This window comes from Corythoichthys intestinalis, chromosome 2, assembly GCF_030265065.1.
Source record: "Corythoichthys intestinalis isolate RoL2023-P3 chromosome 2, ASM3026506v1, whole genome shotgun sequence".
Taxonomy (NCBI): domain Eukaryota; kingdom Metazoa; phylum Chordata; class Actinopteri; order Syngnathiformes; family Syngnathidae; genus Corythoichthys; species Corythoichthys intestinalis.
This window is the reverse complement of record NC_080396.1, coordinates 2,046,514-2,067,025: the sequence shown is the minus strand read 5'-3', so window position 1 is coordinate 2,067,025 and position 20,512 is coordinate 2,046,514. Positions and strand designations below refer to the sequence as shown.

At 40.0% G+C, this 20,512-nt stretch overlaps 1 protein-coding gene across 1 annotated transcript; it reads left to right on the top strand.

The window, feature by feature from the left end:
* Positions 1-737: 737 nt before the first annotated feature.
* LOC130912148 (uncharacterized) lies at positions 738-19,834 on the top strand. Its single transcript, XM_057830013.1, has 6 exons — positions 738-931; positions 2,343-2,402; positions 9,565-9,627; positions 9,694-9,975; positions 10,037-10,211; positions 19,330-19,834. Exons 1-6 carry the CDS (start codon positions 892-894, stop codon positions 19,760-19,762), a joined length of 1,053 nt encoding a protein of 350 aa, XP_057685996.1. The 5' UTR covers positions 738-891; the 3' UTR covers positions 19,763-19,834.
* The last annotated feature ends 678 nt before the right edge of the window (positions 19,835-20,512 follow it).

The window sequence follows — 20,512 nt, the reverse complement described above, 5'->3', positions numbered from 1 at the left end:
AAAAACAAAAACCATAAAAAAAAATTACATATGATGTAATATTCGGCACAAGGGTTAAGTTTGCTCACATATCTGTCCTTCGCCGTGGTAACGAGTTTGTCTCTGTATCGAACTGGCAAGTTTTTCTTACTTTTTTCCATCTTTGGCGCTCGTAGTTGAATTGTATTTGCCGTTTTAAGTTTCAATGTCCCGTGATGCAGACGTGCTTCCAATTTGGCTGCGTTGTCGCAAATCTCGCATGATCCCGTGCTGCTGTGACGTAAACGCTGGAGCCTAATAACCCACGGATGCAACCAACCCCCCGCCACTACAAATCTACGCACGCACGAACGAATAGCACAACTTTGGAAGCATTTTGCAGTAAATGAGGGGCTTAGAGGGACGTCATCACTCGAAATTAATATCTCAAGCCCCGCAATGAACTGCAAAATGGACCCGAATTGGTTTGCGCTACATTAATGCTAGTTGTTAGTACACCCCTCTGTTATTGAGAGAGTTGGTACGCTCCATTAGCCCCGGTAGCTCAGCTAAGGCTACGCCACTCAAATCAATATCTCAATAAAAGCATAATGCTGTATCCACAAAAACGTTGCAGCACAAACGATTGACGTCATTTTATACATAAATTTGCGTCTGATGGGGGGCCAACTTTACGCAGGCTTTTTTTTTTTTTTATTTGCAAAGTGTTTGGATTTTGCATTTCGCCTGACATCTCTCGGTCACCGTAGAGCAGGACTGCGTCAGTCAACTCCGTCTTGCTCCCGCGCCCGCGAAAAGGCTGGCGTGTGATTGGTCGAGTGCGATGCAAGCAGATGCTAACTCGCAAGCTAAGTCAAAAGACCCCAGCGATAGACATCATTTCCATTAGCGGAGATCCGTTGAGCATACAACATGATGTTTCTAATTTGCCTTCTTTTGATGGCTGTTCCAGGTGAGTTTTATTTTTCAAAAGTTTTTGAAGTAGGTGGAATCTGCAATAGCCGTGGCCCCAGTGAATTAGGGTTGCCGCCTTTCAGAAATGAGAAATAGGGGACGCCCTCCTCGCGCCCAAAGCTTTACAGGCAGAGAAAAAAACTCCTAAAATGCATAGAACTGTATCTATTCATATATATTCCGTATTATTTCAAAACGGAACGCAACATTTAATTCCCAATTTCGGTTCGTTCCTCGTTCCTTATTTCAAGGGACAGGTGGCGAGCCTACTGGCAGTACACCGACGGGTTCCTCCTCGCGTGGCCGCCGAGAATGCGTTTTCCTCGGCTTGGCTATGCGCAGCTCAGTGCTCCGATGTCGGACGTTTTTTGGGGGGATTTTTTTTTTTGCCTTGTATAAGGCTTTTAATTTTTGCGGATCCAGACATACAGTGGGGAGAACAAGTATTTGATACACTCACAATGCGAAAACCCATTGGCAGTGTATCAAATACTTATTCTCCCCACTGTATTTGTTTTATGTATTTATGGGGGGGGTTTATATGACTTTTACAACTTTTTGGACTTGCTCAGTTAAGTTGACAACCGTTGATCTTCGAAGTTAACAGAGAACAAAGCTTCAAAGCGTTGCATGCAAGGGCGTAGGTTTGCGTAGGGACATAACAATACCAACATTTCAGGATGCTGAAATTGTCCCCACTAACTTTTAAGCAACCTTATTTGCATTATATCATGACTTTAGTTATATAGGTCAATTAAATTGTCATCCCAAATGTTGTAAGGATAGAATTGACCCGACCGTTATTAGGTGATTTTCATTATGTTCAGACTTACATTTACCCCTTTTTCACCTGCTGACTGAGTCGGTTCATTTTTTTTTTTTGTCAAACGCACGTTTGATTGGCTGATGACTTGACCCCCCCCCCCCCCCCCCCCCCACCGCCGCAACACACGCACTGACAGCCCTCACAGAAATGCAACATGTCGACAACACGCCACATCCTTCGATTTTTTTTGGGGGGACTACTAGCAGTAGCGGCCACTGTAAGTAATGTAAAAAGAAATCAACGTTGTGGAGGTGGGGAACACACTACTAATTTTGCTACTAAAAGTCCGACCACAGAGTTAACATTAAACTGTGAATTTGCTAACCTGCCAAATACAAGTAGGGAGCTGTTAACTTTTACTAGAATTGATTGATTGAACTGCAAAGTGTTTTCAGTTATATTTAATTTCTTTCTTTAGATACGCAATGTTGAGTGGTCTTAATACAAATGTTTATTTTTTGCATTCCTGGATAGTTAAGAGATTGGCATACAAGTGTGTGTTAATATGTTTATAAAAATAACTGACCAAAAGTGGTAAGAATGCAACTTGCACACCTACCTGTGGAAACTTTTTTTTTTTTAGCACCGAACGTGGGAGCAGGAAGAAACGCCCGACATGATGACTACGTGGAAGAGCCGGCAGGTAGGATTGCCATGTTCAGTGAGTGAATGAATTCGGGCTGCAGCTATCGAATATTTGGGTAATCGGCTGAAAATTCTATCGATTTATCGAGTCATCGGCTAAAACATATATCTATATAGATATATATTAGGGGTGTCAAACGATTAAAAATTTTAATCGAGTTAATTACAGCTTAAAAATTAATTAATCGCAATTCAAACCATCTATAAAATATGCCATATTTTTCTGTCAATTATTGTTGGAATGGAAAGATAAGACACAAGATGGGTACATACATCCAACATACGGTACATAAGTACTGTATTTGTTTGTTATAATAATAAATCAACAAGATGGCATTACCATTATTAACATTCTGTTAAAGCGATCCATGGATAGAAAGTTTTGTAGTTCTTAAAAGATAAATGTTAGTACAAGTTATAGAAATTTTATATTAAAACCCTTCTTAATGTTTTGGTTTTAACAACATTTGTTAAATTTTCAATCAAAAAACAAACTAGTAGCCCGCTATTGTTGATGTCAATAATTACTTACACAATGCTCATGGGTGCTGAAGCCTATAAAATCAGTCGCACCCAAGCGCCAGCAGAGGGCGATAAAACTCCGAAAAACACAACAAGTACACATTTCACTTTGTTGTCATTTTAATCTGTTTGAGCGGGGCATTTGTGCATTAATTGCGTCAAATATTTTCACGTGATTAATTTAAAAAATTAATTACCGCCCGTTAACGCGATTTTTTTTGGCAGCCCTAATATATATACAGTATATATTTTTCGGTAAAGAGCAATTACAGTATAAATGTACATGGGAAAACAAGACTTTTCATCCAATATTAAACCATTTTCAGTCAATCAATCTCTTTATTTTCGATGTACGTTGTTGAAAACGGCCTACAATTGCATCTCAGGTGTGACAAGAATCAGACTAATTCACTGCTTTCACTCAAAAACTTCTAGATCTTTAGTGCGCTCAAATTTATCGCGTTAACGGGCGGTAACTAATTTTTGAAATTAATCACGTTAAAATATTTGACGCATTTAACGCATGCGCGGAATGACCCGCTCACGCATTGCCTCAACAGATTACAACGATGCCATTTTTGCACATTGAGAGTGAAGAGAATGCCAGCGGCCGCTTGGGGGCAGCGCCGTTCCATACTAATGTTCATTCATTCATTCATTCATTTTCCATGCCGCTTATTCCTCACGAGGGTCGCGGGGGTGCTGGAGCCTATCCCAACTAACTACGGATTGGTAGTTGTGAGACGTTTATGCTGTTGCATTGTGCTATTTGTGCTCCACGTATATTTCTGTAAGTTGACTATCTTTTAGTGGCAATTATATATCTCTTGTTGTATTTTGGGTAAGATATGTACATAGATATGTTATAAAGGCCAGTGGACACAGGCGTTCATTGGACCGCGCCATTTATTGGCATACGCATCGGCAACTCCTTCACAACAAACATAAATATCGTTTAGTGAAAGCACAACAAAAATAATATTCTTATCTCTCAAAAAAAAAATAATGTTCACAAAAAGAAAAGCGCTTCAATCTCTATTAATGAGACCCTATTCTCACGCAGTTATACAACTATTTCCAATCAAAATAGCTACTTTTGATTGAAAATTTTACAAATTTCATTAAAACGAAAACATTAAGAAGGGTTTTAGTAAAATTACGATAACTTGTACTAACATTTATCTTTTAAGGACTACAAGTCTTTCTATCCGTGGATTAGAGCCTAGTTCGGGCCTAAAAAATCCAGCCCGACCCGACACCGCCCGCTGGTATTGAGGCCCGGCCCGAGCTCGATCACTTAACTAGATTTGCAGGCCCGAGCCCGAAAAACCCGATGTTTTTTTTTTTTTTTTTGAGTGACGCGGAAAAAACGCAGCAGCAGCAATTTATTTTCATTTCTTCGAGTTTTCTTAATGTTTAAATAATCTACATATTTTTTTGAGAATTATCAAAGCATTCACACAACGAAATAATGCTGGGAAAGTTTGTTAAACATATTTCTGAGTGTGTGGGATATTGTTCTCACATGGACGCGCCTCTCTGACAAGGAGAGGGAACAGGAGAGGGCGGCGCCTCGGCCGTGTGCAAACGGTACAGCGGGAGGACAAGAAGAAAAAGCGGCCAGCGCCACGGCGTTCGTGCACACGCACAAGCAAAAGCGCAATACAGAGAGCCTGCTCTCCATTTTTTTTTTTTTTTTTAAGTAATTTATTAGTCCGGCATGGCGGCCCGACCCGACCTGACCCGAACGTGAATGCTTAAATTGTGGGCCGGTCGGGTCGGGTTCGGGCACAAAATCTAACCTCTACCGTGAAGAAGAAAGAATGTTAATAATGTTAATGCCATCTTGTGGATTTATTGTTTTAAAAAACCAATACAGTACTTATGTACAGTATGTTGAATGTATATATCCATCTTATCTTTCCATTCCAACAATAATTTACAGAAAAATATGCCATATTTTAGAGATGGTTTGAATTGCGATGAATTACGATTCATTCATTTTTAAGCTGTGATTAACTTGATTAAAAATTTTAATCGTTTGACAGCCCTAAAAAAATATATCTATTCCTCACCTAAAAATTAGGGCTGTCAAACGATTAAAATTTTTAATCGAGTTAACCCTTTAACACCGAACGTGTCGGATGCGACACGTTTACGCATATCATCTTGAAGCCTCGTAACGCTGTAATTACGTCACGCACGTGCCCTTTGTTGCTCTCATTTGAAAGTACGGAAGTTGATGTCCACACCAGTTTTTATTTGAAGTCAATTGACCAAGTAAAACGGGAGATAATGTCATTTAAGTTTTATAGTTTTATTGCCCTCATAAATATGCATTAAAACGCTGCATGGACCATGTGTCTATCTCCATATTTCCATCATTTCTTGTCCTTTTTTTCAAAACCGAAAGCAGCACAAAAGACGACATATCCCAAGAGCCGTTGTGATGTCAAGAAGGACGAACATAATGTGAACATTTTTAATAAATTGCCGAGCTAGGCGCCAACTAAGGAAAAGGAGGCATGAACCCTTGGATTGCGCGAGCGACTTTGAAACGTGCAGAATGAATTGAAAACTAAATTTAGCGCAGGCTAATGCATTTTTTCATTAACTCAAGGAAGAGGATGAGCTGTATTTGTCATTGTTTTCGTCGGATTACTCGGCCTCTCGGCGAGTAGAAGTGACAGCAGCGCTCAAACGGCGGAAGAGTAGGCTGTGTGACATTGTATGTGACGCAGCTCAGTGACCTGTTCAAAAACAAACTATTGAGTGCGCAAAAAAAAAAAAAAAAATTATTGGGTCGCATGCCTGAAAAAATTGAACTGAACTAGTCAATATTTTTGAAAATACTTTTTTCATTGTTATATTTTTTTTTCTTCACTATGAATCTTTTCAATTTTTATATAGATGTGTGTTCGAGAAGCTTGATTGCATGTACATACAGTTGTGGTCAAAAGTTTACATTCACTTGTGAAGAACATAATGTCATGGCTCTCTTGAGTTTCCAGTTATTTCTACAACTCTGATTTTTCTCCGATAGAGTGATTGGAACAGATACTTCTTTGTCACAAAAACATTCATGAAGTTTGGTTCTTTTATGACTTTATTATGGGTTAACAGAAAAAGTGATTGGAACAGATACTTCTTTGTCACAAAAACATTCATGAAGTTTGGTTCTTTTATGACTTTATTATGGGTTAACAGAAAAAGTGATCAAATCTGCTGGGTCAAAAATATACATACAGCAACACGAATTAGCAATTTCTTGTGAGTGATTATTGACTTGAACAATCATTGACTTGAACAAGTCAGGAAAGTCACTTGGAGCCATTTCAAAGCAGCTGCAGGTCCCAAGAGCAACAGTGCAAACAATTGTTTGTAAGTATAAAGTGCATGGCACTGTTTTGCCACTGCCACGATCAGGAAGAAAACGCAAGCTATCACCTGCTGCTGAGAGAAAATTGGTCAGTACGGTGAAGATTCAACCGAGAATCACCAAAAAGCAGATCTGCCAAGAATTAGAAGCTGCTGGAACACAGGTGTCAGTGTCCACAGTCAAGCGTGTTTTGCATCTCCATGGACCGAGAGGCTGCCGTGCAAGAAGGAAGCCCTTGCTCCAAAAGCAGCACCTTAAGGCTCGACTGAAGTTTGCTGCTGATCGCATGGACAAACATAAGACCTTCTGGAGGAAAGTTCTGTGGTCAGACGAAACAAAAATCGAGCTGTTTGGCCACAACGCCCAGCAATATGTTTGTAGGAGAAAAGGTGAGGCCTTTAACCCCAAGTACACCATGCCTACCATATAGGCACGGTGGTGGTAGTATTATGCTGTGGGGCTGTTTTTCTGCCAATGGAACTGGTGCTTTACAGAGAGTAAATGGGATAATGAAGAAGGAGGATTACCTTCAAATTCTTCAAGATAACCTAACGTCATCAGCCCGAAGATTGGGTCTTGGGCGCAGTTGGGTGTTCCAACAGGACAATGACCCCAAACACACATCAAAAGTGGTAATGGAATGGCTAAATCAGGCTAGAATTAAGGTTTTCGAATGGCCTTCCCAAAGTCCTGACTTAAACCCCATTGAGAACTTGTGGACAATGCTGAAGAAACAAGTCCATGTCAGCAAGCCATCAAACCTGAAGAAACAAGTCCATGTCAGCAAGCCATCAAATTTAACTGAACTGCATCAATTCTGTCAAGAGGAGTGGTCAAAGATTCAACCAGAAGCTTGGCAGAAGCTTGTGGATGGCTCCCAAAAGCGCCTAATTGAAGTGAAAATGGCCAAGGGACATGTTACCAAATATTAGCGCTGCTGTATGTATATTTTTGACCCAGCAGATTTGATCACTTTTTTCTGTTCACCCATAATAAAGTCATAAAAGAACCAAACTTCATGAATGTTTTTTGTGACAAAGAAGTATCTGTTCCAATCACTCTATCGGAGAAAAATCAGAGTTGTAGAAATAACTGGAAACTCAAGAGAGCCATGACATTATGTTCTTCACAAGTGTATGTAAACTTTTGACCACAACTGTATACAGTATACCTTTGATAAGGTGATGGGTAAAATAACTAACTTCACAAAGAGATATCCTCCAAACCCTTTTTGTGTTGGATGATATATATATTTTTTCTCACTATTTTGCACTGTATATGACCTGTTTTGACCATAGTATGTGTAAAGGCCAAAAATGCCTATTACCATACCTGCTGCTTGTGTTGAATTGTCAAACATAAAGCTATTCAATCTTATTTTTTTCTATTGAATGTTTATCCTAGCAAGTTAAATAAATATTATCAAGCTTCAAAACGGTTGGTCGAGCACGTTTGGTTGTCAGTGGGACATCAACATTACAATTTTTGAAAAAAGATTTTGGGATTTTTTTTGTCTTTTGGGTCCAAAATGTGGATTAAAATTGGTCAGTGAAGAAGACAAACAGTTTGGACATGAAGTTCAAGGTATCCTGAAAAAAGGGACCCAACTTGGCCATTGTGAACAATTTTTTCTTTGAAATATAAAGGCAACATCAAAGGCATGCAAATTCGGCCAAAATAGGCTTAGATGTTAAAGCGTTAATTACAGCTTAAAAATTAATTAATCGTAATTTATTGCAGTTCAAATCATCTCTAAAATATGCCGTATTTTTCTGTAAATTATTTTTCGAATGGAAAGATAAGACACAAAATGGATATATACATTCAACATATGGTACATAAGTAATGTATTTGTTTATTATAACAATAAATCAACCAGATGGCATTAACATTATTAACATTCTCTTAAAGCGATCCATGGATAGAAGGACTTGTAGTTCTTAAAAGATAAATGTTTGTACAAGTTATAGAAATTTTATATTAAAGCCCCTCTTAATGTTTTCGTTTTATTAAAATTTGTAACATTTTCAATCAAAAAATAAACTAGTAGCTCGCCCTTGTTGATGTCCATAATTACACCATGCTCACTCATTGTGCTTAAACTCATATACCGTAATTTCTGGACTATAAGGCGCACCTGACTATAAGCCGCCACCCACCAAATTTGACACGAAAACTGCGTTTGTTCATAGATAAGCCGCACTGGACTATAAGCCGCAGCTGTCCTCACTGACACCAAAAGATATAAACCGTTAACACTTAATTTGACAGCAGCATCATAAGACTGTCATAAGACCAAATGAACCACCATGAAGCTTTGAAACAATTGGCTGCAAAGCTTCATTGCTTTAAGAAGCTTCATTTGGCCTTCACTGTTCTCACTTCATTTGGCCATCACTGTTCTCTTGGGGGAGACCACCAACCTCTGCTGCCACCTGCTGTCAATACTGTTGTCGTCCAGCATGCCTCCCATCATGCATTGCAGCGCTACAGATGTAAATAACAATCAAAATTCATGTTCTTTGATAATTATTTCTTCAGTTACTGCTCCAGTTGTTTCATTAATAGCTAGTTATGGTATATAGTAGCACTGTATTTGACAGTGGTGCCATAAGAATTTCATAAGACCATCGTTATACTTATGACAGATGTCATTTTGTGCCAGCCGGCAAATTATATCACTTATGAATGGATGCAAAAGATCCGAGCTGGAAATAAATGGTGTTAGTGACATAATTTGCCGCATGTTACTAAATGAAATCTGTCATAAGCATTAATTAATGCCCATGATAGTATCATGTCATAATTATGACAGTCTTATGGCAGTCTTATGACGCCGCCGTCAAATAAAGTGTTACCTGTTAACCCAAATAAATCAACAAATAAGCCGCACTGGACTACCAACCGCAGGATTCAAAATGAGGGGAAAAAGTAGCGGCTTATAGTCCGATAATTACGGTAATCATTTGGACCCAAGCAGAGGGCGCCAAACACCAAAAACAAGTAACAAGCGGACATTACACTGCTGTCATTTTAATCTGTTTGAGCGGGGCATGTGCATTAATTGCGTCAAATATTTTAACGTGATTAATGAAAAAAACTAACGCCCGTTAACACGATAATTTTGCCAGCCCTACTAAAAATGTCATGACGCTTGATAACACACATTAACGATCTTTTATTCAAATATATTGGGGGAAAAAAAACTATAACAATTGTCACGTTTGCGTTTTTTTTTTTTTGTTTTTTTTTGCCACAGATGACGATTCCCCGAAACTGCCAGTTCGTGAATCACCAGCAGAGAACGCCGACGATCTTGAATGTTAGTGATCAGTATCCTCATTGCAGTAAAAAGTTGGCTTGAAACTAGGCTCTTTGCTGTTTTTAGCTGTGCCCCAGATCCTAGCCACCTCCGGCTGCGGCCCCATATCGGATAGGGTCATTTGTAGCTGCGTAAGCCGGGCAACCCCGGCTCCTTCTCTGAACTGGTTGGTGCCGCAAGCCGTGCGAGGTGCTCCGAAAGGATCCACAGAGAAGCTAGACAAACACACTGTGAAGCTGGATTTGTTCTTGGAGAATCTCACGGACAGCATCGACGTGCTTTGCGTCAGCTCAAACAAGTGGGGTTACGACCACCGTGTTTTCACGGCGCCCGGGAGAGACTCTGAAGGTATTTTATTTGCATTTGATTTATGATGGTTACGATGCATAAATTTGTCCTCTCGTTGCAGATGAGATAATCCCGACAGGTTTTTTCATGAAGATGATCAAGTTTCTCGGGCAACCCTGGAGGTCTTCTGGCCTGTCACTTCTGCTGACTTTTATGGTCACAATTCGCTGTGTCTTTGCGGTGGGCTTCCGACATACCTACGCGACTTCAGCAAGAAAGTGGTGGCGCGTCATCAGGTGAGTACATCCATTCGCCAGTTTAAAGTTGACCTTTCTACCCCCCCCCAAAAAAAAACAACAAACTGCCACTTCCGTTTTGTGTGGGAACCTCTCCGTGCCACCCAATTTATTGCATAATCTGATATTTGTGAAAACTTCTTCAACACAACACCTTATCCAAGAATAGATAGCTCTAATGTGAAACTCCCTAAACCTTCAAAAAATGCGAAGACCCTTAGGAAATATATGAACGATTTTGTCTTAAGTGACATTTGGAGAACAAAGCGTTTAACAAAAAAGGCAAGACAAGAAGGCAGAACATCAAATTAACTTATACGCAGACAATATATTATTATCTAGAAAAAACAGGATCTTCCCTTCAAGAGGTTTTTGAACCTGTAAAAAAAAATGTGTCATGTTGGTAGGCCTGTCGCGATAAATTTTAGTGTGCGATAATTTATTTCATAAATTATTGCGATATGCGATATTATTGCACCCCCCCCCAATTAGAAAAAAAAAATACAATAACACTGTGAGAATACAGTATATATTAATAGATCATGTACACCCATTTAAATGCAATAAATGTTTACTCTTAAATTTAAAAATACTTTTTAGGAAAAGACAACAATATTAATACTGCACAGAAACACAGAAGAAATAAAATGTGTTTTTTAAGAAAAATAAAATTCCACTTAATAATTTAAGCATCCAGGCAAATGAAAACGTTTCCCCTCATAGCTTCTGCTATGGCGTTTAACCCTTTAACACCGAACGTGTCGGCAGCGACGCTGACACGGCTCAGAGAACAAACGGACCCAATAATGCAGTGCTCAGAGCAGATTTATTAACATTGGTTCTGAGAGGAAGAAGTCTTGGCCCTTGGAGAAGCACGGAAGGCTGTTCGAGCAGGGGGGGGACGAGCAAGGCGAAGGCCCAGGCAGGATGCGTCTAGATCCAGTCCTGTAGCAGGCTTCAGGTCACAGAGAAAAGGCAGAGGCACAGACGAGGAGCAGGCTAGAGGCAAAAATCCACAAGGTCAAAAAAGTGTATCAAAAATCCGACAAGACAAGGTAACTAGAAACGCTCGTAAGTTGCAGTGAAGGCTAACAAACTCGCAATGGAGCAGAGGGCTGTGTGTGCTTATGTAGGGAGGCTGTGGTAATGACCAGGTGTGCAGGACAGGTGTGTGGAATGAGTGCTGATGACTGGGAGAGGGGAAAAAAAAGGAAAAGGCATACAGGCCTGCTGTGGGGCTTTAACAGACGCGTTTACACATATCATCTTTGAAGCTTCGTCACGCTGTAATTACATCACCCACGTGCTGTTGGTTGGTCTCGTTTGAAAGTGCGGAAGTTGATGTCCACACCAGTTTTTATTTGAAGTCAATCGGCCAAGAAAAACGGGAGATAATGTCATTTGAGTTTTATAGTTTTATTGCACTCATAAATATGCATTAAAACGCTGCATGGACCATGTATCCATCTCCATATTTCCATCATTTCTTGTCCTTTTTCAAAAGCGAAAGCAGCACAAAAGACTACTTATCCCGAGAGTCGTTGTGATGTCAAGAAGGACGAACCGAATGTGATCATTTTTAATAAATTTCCAAGCGAGGCGCCAACTATTGAAAGGGAGGCATGCGAAGCAAGCAGCGGCCGGTGTCGTGCCGAAAAATGCGCAACACCGGTTGGTTTGAGCGAGCGACTTTGAAACGTGCAGAATGAATCTAAAACTACATTTAGCACAAGCTAATGCATTATTTCATTAACTCAAGGAAGGAGATGAGTCGTATTTGTCGTTGTTTTCCTCTGATGAATCGGCGTCCCGGCGAGTAGAAGTGACAGTCAAGCGCAAACGGGGAAAGAGTAGGCTGTGTGACGTTGTGTGTGACGCAACTCCGTGACCTGTTCAAGAAGCAGCTTTATTGAGTGCGCAAAAAAAAAAAAAACTTTATTGGGTCGCATGCCTGAAAATTTTGAATTGAACTACTTGTCAATATTTTTGAAAATACTTTTTTTCAATGTTATATATATTTTTTCTTCACTATAATCTTTTCAATTTTTATGTAGATGTGTGTGCGAGGAGCTTGATTGCATGTACATGTATACTTTTGATAAGGTGATGGGTACAACACCTAACTTCACAAAGAGATATCTTCCAAACCCTTTTTGTGTTAGATGATATATACACATTTTTTTCTCACTATTTTGCACACTGTATAGCCTGTTTTGACCATAGTATGTGTAAAGGCCAAAAACGCCTATGACCATACCTGCTGTTTGTGTTGAATTGTCAAACATAAAACTATTCAATCTTGTTTTTTTCTATTGAATGTTTATCCTAACAAGTTGAATAAATATTATCAAGCTTCAAAACGGTTGGTCGAGCATGTTTGGTTGTCAATGGGACGTCAACATTACAAATTTTGAAAAAAGATTTGGGGATTTTTTTGTCTTTTTGGGTCCAAAATGTGGATTATAATTGGTCAGTGAAGAAAACAACAGTTTAGACATGAAGTTCAAGGTGTCCTGAAAAAAGGGACCCAATTTGGCCATTGTAAACAATTTTTTCTTTGAAATATAAAGGCAACATCAAATGGATGCAAATTCGGCCAAAATAGGCTTAGGTGTTAAAGGGTTCATGTGTAATACAGTGGTACCTCTACATACGGAGTTAATTCGTTCCAGGAGCTTGTTTGTAAGTCGAAATGGTCGTATGTCAAGCAGGATTTTCCCATAAGAATACATTATAATTCCAGTAATTCGTTCCACAGCCCAAAAACCCACACTACATCCTAAATACAGGCATGAAAATCTCTCACCTTTCGGCGAAATTCGCCGTTTTGAAGTCAAAAAGGATGACCTACGTGAATCGTGTAGATCCGAGGAGAAAACTTTTAAGGGGGGTGGGGGGGTTCGGGTGTAGGCATGTGCCGGTTACCTTCACGGTTTACCATGCTATGAAAACGTGGCGGTTACAAAACCACTAAAATTTTCCATCATACAGTAGTACGTATTCGTTATTTTTCATGTGTCGAAAATGCAGCCAGAACTGGCTTGGCGCGGCAGCACTTACCCCTTCCTCTGTTTGATGGTGCGAGTGTAAGTGATGCTATTCCAGCAAACCCAAAAAGAAACACTCCAAACGCAAGGCGTAAATTCTTCAATTTATTGATCTCTCAAATCGTGGTAACTGAAATATACCAAATGAATACATTTAAAACGTTGTACAATCGTATTTTTCCACGTGTGAGTCGCTTCAACAGTTTAGCTTCATGAAAAAGTTCACCAAAAACAAAACACACATTTTCCTTTCAAATTCAATACACAAAGTTACTAAAAACTTACAAAGACGAATGATAGGCAAGGCTTAGTTAGGAGAGCAACTTCATTGAGGTTAATCACAGCCGCTGAGAGAGAATCAAGTTTGTATGTGGGGAGGAGAAAAAGAGCGTCAAAGATCGCTAATTGCGACAGATGATCTTGTCCTAAGAACAAATTCACGTTCGCTGGACGAGGTGAGGTCTCACTCCCAATTTTTTTTTGTTAGATGAATGCATTCGCCAGCATATTGAATTTGGTGAATAATGGTTTGAATCGTTTTCATATTTTGTGGTATGACAAAGTTACTGCCGTTTGTCGCAGCTTGCGTTGAACACTGCCAGAGCGTCCGGTGAAAAAATAGCTCCCGTTAAGGTAGCGTCAAGCTTGTGTATTTAACGGTAATATAAAAGCAGTGTTGTCAGTAACGCGTTATGTGAGTAATGTGTAACTGTAATCTGATTACTTTCTTTCAGTAAAGAACAATCTAACGCGTTCCATTTTTCTAAATCAGTAATCTGAGTAAAATTACTTTCCTTGATGCCTGTGCGTTACTATTTTGTTATTGCCCCATAATGTATGTAGAATGAAGAATACTGTAGTCATGGGAGTGACATCACATGTGACATTTTCTAATCAGGGATGGAAAAAAAAGGGTCACGTGTATTATCATGATGCGTGAGCGCTGGGAGTTTGCGGCCAAAACAACACAGCCTTGCTACCCCTCCAGGATGCAATGAAATAGGCAGGAGATATACTACAAACGGCTGCATTTGCACACTGGAAACACAGCCATTACGTCACATTTTTGTCCAGTAAAGATGACAAAAATATCTCCGTGCGCTGCGAACTTTGCGCTGGCTCAAAAAGACTGTCGACCGCTATAAGCATCCAATTCAAGCACCACTTGGAATTACAGCACAACAGGTAACACGAAAGCCAGGACTTTTTGATACTGCTCGTGCTCAATCCTCAGTTCAAGCTCAGTTGTTGTTGAAGGTTTTGAAAGCTTAGGTTTAAAGAAATTCTAAATATCCATCTCGCCTCCTCAGCTGTAGTTTTGGCTAAGCAATGCAAACGGCTGTCTCGAAGGTGCTATCGTCACATGATCTGTTCGAAAAATAATTTGGACCCATTATGAAATAGTTTGAAGGATTCTTGTTCATTTCATTCATTTTTGTTGTTTATTTTATTGCTCTAAAACTTTTATAGACAACATTTTAATGGCCATATTCAATGGTCTTTATTTTAAAGGGGAAGCAGAATTTTTTACATTAGGCTTAATCTTTGAGTTAGCCGGGGTTTAATTAGTCGTTGGAGTTGATTTGAACAAATTCTGTGCAGTTTGCCAGTTATTTGTTAGTTTCAGGGGTCCGGAGTGGCTAAGCTAGTGCGAGTCAATGGTGGTTGAAATCAACTCCTTCAACTAATTAAACCCCCGCTCGAATATTAAGCCTTATGTGAAAAATTAAAATGGTCAAATTCGCCACATGTAGGACGTTTCGCCGACAGAGGACATTTTGGCAGAACGCCGGAACATATTTCCTCCACACCTTTCTCACCTTTTTAACCCCTGACCCATTTTCATGCCTGTAAATAAATACTGCTGTTACAGTTGCAAATAGCAATTACAAAGAGCAAAACAAATAAAATATGAATAAAAATCAGAATAACAATAATGTAATAATAGCAATAATAACAACAATACAGTACAGTACCTGTAATTATGTAACGAATCGGCTCCTAAAGTGGCTGACTTTTTTTTTAGTGTACCTGAACGCACCGCGTAATGTGGCGGACTTTTTTTAGTGTACCTGAACGCACCGCGGGGCTGACGGTGAGCAGGAGAGCGCTATTTTACTTTCTGTTTTGATCCTGGCGTCAACAGCAGTGGACACTCGGCGAATTCATGGAATAAATGATTTGAAACCTGACGAAGCTGGCGATTTCTTAGGCGATGTTACCACAATAAGAACTGTCACCTTAACTTATAAAGACTGGCGAACGGAGGGGGACCGCCGGCCAATATCGGCATTCTACGACCCAGTTCATGGATGCACACTTATAGTTTGCTATCATTAACGTCTTCATTTCAATGGTAAGCGTCACCTTTTCTTTTTTTTTTTCTACACCTGCACTAAACTTAAACTGCACTAAACTAAAAACAGAACTAAAATGCATTTTGCGTAGTTGGTAACAAGGAAGCCGAACTTTTAAAAGCACGTCAGCAGCACGCGCACACGCAGGTGCACGCGAGGCGATAAATCGCAGCGGAAAAATTATCGCCTTCATTTTTATTTACCGTGCGATAAATGGAATTATTGCATATTGCGACAGGCTTACATGTTGGCTTACACCTACGCTGAACAAACATTTTGCATTGCTTTGCGTATAGACAGTGGGGAAAATAAGTATTTGTCAACCACCAATTGTGCAAGTTCTCCTACTCGAAAAGATTAGAGAGGCCTGTAATTGTCAAAATTGGTAAACCTCAACCTTGAGAGACAGAATGTGGGAAAAAAATCTGAAAATCACACTGTTTGATTTTTAAAGAATTTATTTGCAAATCATGGTGGAAAATATATATTTGGTCAATACCAAAAGTTCATCTCAATACTTTGTTATGTACCCTTTGTTGGCAATAACAGAGGCCAAACGTTTTCTGTAACGCTTCACAAGCTTTTCACACACTGTTGCTGGTATTTTGGCCCATTCCTCCACGCAGATCTCCTCTAGAGCCGTGATGTTTTGGGGCTGTCATTGGGCAACACGGACTTTCAACTCCCTCCACAAATTTTCAATGTGGTTGAGATCTGGAGACTGGCTCCAGGACCTTAAAATGCTTCTCACGAAGCCACTCCTTTGTTGCCCTGGCTGTGTGTTTGGGATCATTGTCATGCTGAAAGACCCAGCCACGTCTCATCTTCAATGCCCTTGCTGACAGAAGGAGATTTTCACTCAAAGTCTCTCGATACGTGGCCCCATTCATTCTTTCCTTACACAGATCAGTCGTCCCGGTCTCTTTGCAGAAAAACAGCCCCAAAGCATGATGTTTCCACCCCCATGCTTCACACTGCACCACCAGGGACTCAAATCCTGCACTGTCCCCCTGCTGAAAAAAGTACACTTCCAGGCCTATCTGCGGTTCGCTAGAGAGCATTTGGATGATCCAGAAGAGGACCGGGAGAATGTGTTATGGTCACATGAAACCAAAATAGAACTTTTTGGTAGAAACACAGGTTCTCGTGTTTGGAGGAGATAGAATACTGAATTGCATCCAAAGAACACCATACCCACTGTGAAGCATGGGGGTGAAAATATCTTGCTTTCGGGCTGTTTTTCTGCAAAGGGACCAGGACGACTGATCCGTGTAAAGGAAAGAATGAATAGGGCCATGTATCGAGAGATTTTGAGTGAAAATCTCTTTCCGTCAGCAAGGGCATTGAAGATGAGACGTGGCTAGGTCTTTCAGCATGACAATGATCCCAAAAACACAGCCAGGGCAACAAAGGAGTGGCTTTGTAAGAAGCATTTCAAGGTCCCGGAGTGGCCCAGCCAGTCTCCAGATCTCAACCCCATAGAAAATCTGTGGAGGGAGTTGAAAGTCTGTGGTGCCCAACGACAGTCCAAAAACATCACTGCTCTAAAAGAGATCTGCATGGAGGAATGGGCCAAATTACCAGCAACAGTGTTTGAAAAGCTTGTGAAGAGTTACAGAAAACGTTTGGCCTCCGTTATTGCCAACAAAGTGTACATAACAAAGTATTGAGATGAACTTTTGGTATTGACTAAATACTTATTTTCCACCATAATTTGCAAATAAATTCTTTAAAAATCAAACAATGTGATTTTCTGTTTTTTTTTCTTCACATTCTGTCTCTCATGGTTGAGGTTTACCCATGTTGACAATTACAGGTCTCTAATTTTTTCAGAGTGGGAGAACTTGCACAACTAGTGGTTGACTACTTATTTGCCCCACTGTGTGATTACAATTTTCTAAATTACGGTAGTTACAAATTTAGCATTCCACATGGTTTTCTTACAAAATCACCTCATATTCCAATTTGATCACCTTTGAAACTAAATTTTGGCTGAAGTGCAATAGTCCAATATGCAAACCTTTGTTTGTGTCTATTAAGTGAGTTATTGACAGAATAATCAAGTCTACTAAAGGGCAAGTCATCTTAAATTACAACTAAAAATGTTCTTACCCTTCAATCTGGAATCAAAGCAATACAACACCATTTTCGGTTGTGTGCCGCGTATCTCTAAAAACATGATTTTAAATAGTCACACAAATATTAAAGCATTTTTTGTCTTAAATGTAGCATTGTCAAATATATATTACATAACTTTAACAATTGTTAATAATACGCTCTGTGTGTAGTATAGTAGCTGAGTGTAGGGCTGGGCGATATGGCCTTAAGTAAGCATCACGATAAATTGAGCAGATTTACCTCGATGACGATAAATGACGATAAATTCGCCCAAGCAGACTGTTATATAATTTGAAATTTTGAATAAATGCATGGAATACAAATTAACCGTTTCTCGTTAAATTTATTTAACCAGCTTTCAATCTAACAATTGCACATGCAGTCTAAACATTAAGTATTAAAAAAAATCTTGTAAACAATAAGAATTCTAGTGTGAACATTTATAACAGCTTGTATGACTTGGAAAATGTACAACATTATAAAAATCAATATGATGACTGTGCAAACATGTCATTCTAACACAACTGACTTGCAGCTTTAACAGTACACTTCAGACAATTTATTGGTAATGGCTGATGTGACATAATTATTCAACACAAGTGTTTACGTCAAGGTTTCAGTCCCCCCCGAAACATTTTTTAATACATGGACCCTCCACACAGACACAACCAGATTAAAGCTGTATTGCTCTGATGCCAATGAAACATTATGGTTTTATGATGGCAGAATAAAGCAAACACATACAGAAAAATAGCTGTGGCCATTAAACTGTCATATATAAGCTTCACTGTTGGATTAGGCTACTTTATGCTGAGTGCTTTACCATCATGAAAGCTTTCAGAGAAATCACACAGAGATGCCGAATAACGCGACATGATGATTTCTACATGAAGTCCGTGCCCAGTCCACTCATTAATTTCAGCCGTTTCGACAAGGTTAGAGCCGCTGTCCAACTCTTTCACGTTCATTTGTAGCCATTGTTAGCTACTAGCGTTAGCCTGTGGCTTGGCTACCAGAAGAACGCACTGAAAGCATCCTCTCCTAATATCGTTAGAACCAGGGAGGACAGACAGCGGGTGAAAGCCCGTCTGGAACCCGCCAAGAGTTTACTTAATGCCGGGTGAAAGTTTGGCGAAGCTAAATTAGCTAACTTAAGCCCGACTCCATCCCGTTTACTTTTAGCGTTAGCCATTAGCATTAGCCTACCGGGCTTCTGTTTGATTGACTTCCTGAAAACCACGTGACTCCATACGTAAGCACACTGTCTGCTTTCTTTGCCGAACAACACAGCGTCGAAGCGGTATAAAAAGACTATATTTTCTTGTTTTATTAAATTACCGAATTTACCAACTTGGTCAAAATTACGTCGGTCATCGTGAAGAATTTCGGTGACAGTAAATTTTTGGTTTACCGCCCTGCTCTAGCTGAGTGTGTAGTAATAGCTTTCCATATGGATTTTTAAATGGGCACTTTTAAGCGAACGGTACAACAAAACAGTGTGAACGTTTTGAAACTGGCATTTCACGGGAGAGCATTTCGACTCTTAGTGAGCCTACACCGGCAAAAAGCTAACACTTTAGTGTCTTTTTGTGACAGAACGCTGATACTACGCACCGGCCAGCAAGAAGCCGCTAACGCCGCCGAAGGCGCTGACACCGCCGACAACGCTGACGCCGCCGACAACCCTGACGCCGCCGACACTGCAGACGCCGCCAACAACGCTGCTGACGCCGCCAACAACCCTGACGGCGCCGACACTGCAGACGCCGCCGACAACCCTGACGCCGCCGACGGTGCCGACGCCGCTGACGTTAATGGTGTTCAGGGTCGAGCGAGAGAGGAGCGCGTCTTCTTCGTTGACGGCCAGCAGTACTATGTTGTTAATGTTGGATACTCTGAGCAAGAAGTCGCTAACTTTGGTTACATAGACACACCGGATCATCCCGTCTATAACTTACACAACCGGGAGCGCATTGTCGTTTATGTTGGCTATGGCGGCATTGCCCCACCACTTCCGCGCCATCGTTAATGTTGCCAAGATTTTCGATTCTTTCGATTGTTTCATGTATATGTGAGAGAACATCAAATTTGAAATATGAAGTTAAATAAGAAAATAAAATTGGAATCAAAATGACTGACAGCTTCGACTTTCACTATGTTGCATTTACAGCCAATTCCTACACAAGGCAAAGCATTTTTCCTTTTTTCTCCAATGGCCAAATGTTTTTTCTGTAGCAACGTTGATTGACACACCATCTTATTAAGGTTGAAAAAATATACCAACCACAATGACAGAAAATGAAACAGTGATCCCTCGCTATATATGTAAATGGCGGAAAACACAGACAAGACTGACAAAGCAGTTTCTGCTCTTGCACTCCTCTTTAAAAGAAACTGCTGTATTTTAAGCCAAAACAACTGTTGTGTTTGATAGAACAATATGTCTACAGTGCCTTGCAAAAGTATTCGGCCCCCTTGAATCTTGCAACCTTTCGCCACATTTCAGGCTTCAAACATAAAGATATGAAATTGAATTTTTTTTTCAAGAATCAACAACAAGTGGGACACAATTGTGAAGTGGAACAACATTTATTGGATAATTTCAACTTTTTTAACAAATAAAAAACTGAAAAGTGGGGCGTGCAATATTATTCGGCCCCTTTACTTTCAGTGCAGCAAACTCACTCCAGAAGTTCAGTGAGGATCTCTGAATGATCCAATGTTGTCCTAAATGACCGATGATGATAAATAGAATCCACCTGTGTGTAATCAAGTCTCC

Coding starts and splice junctions, on each gene's coding strand:
- LOC130912148 (XM_057830013.1), top strand. CDS start 892: ATGATGTTTCTAATTTGCCTTCTTTTGATGGCTGTTCCAG. Junction 2,403..9,564: donor CTACGTGGAAGAGCCGGCAG/GTAGGATTGCCA, acceptor TTTTTGCCACAG/ATGACGATTCCCCGAAACTG. Junction 9,976..10,036: donor GCCCGGGAGAGACTCTGAAG/GTATTTTATTTG, acceptor CTCTCGTTGCAG/ATGAGATAATCCCGACAGGT.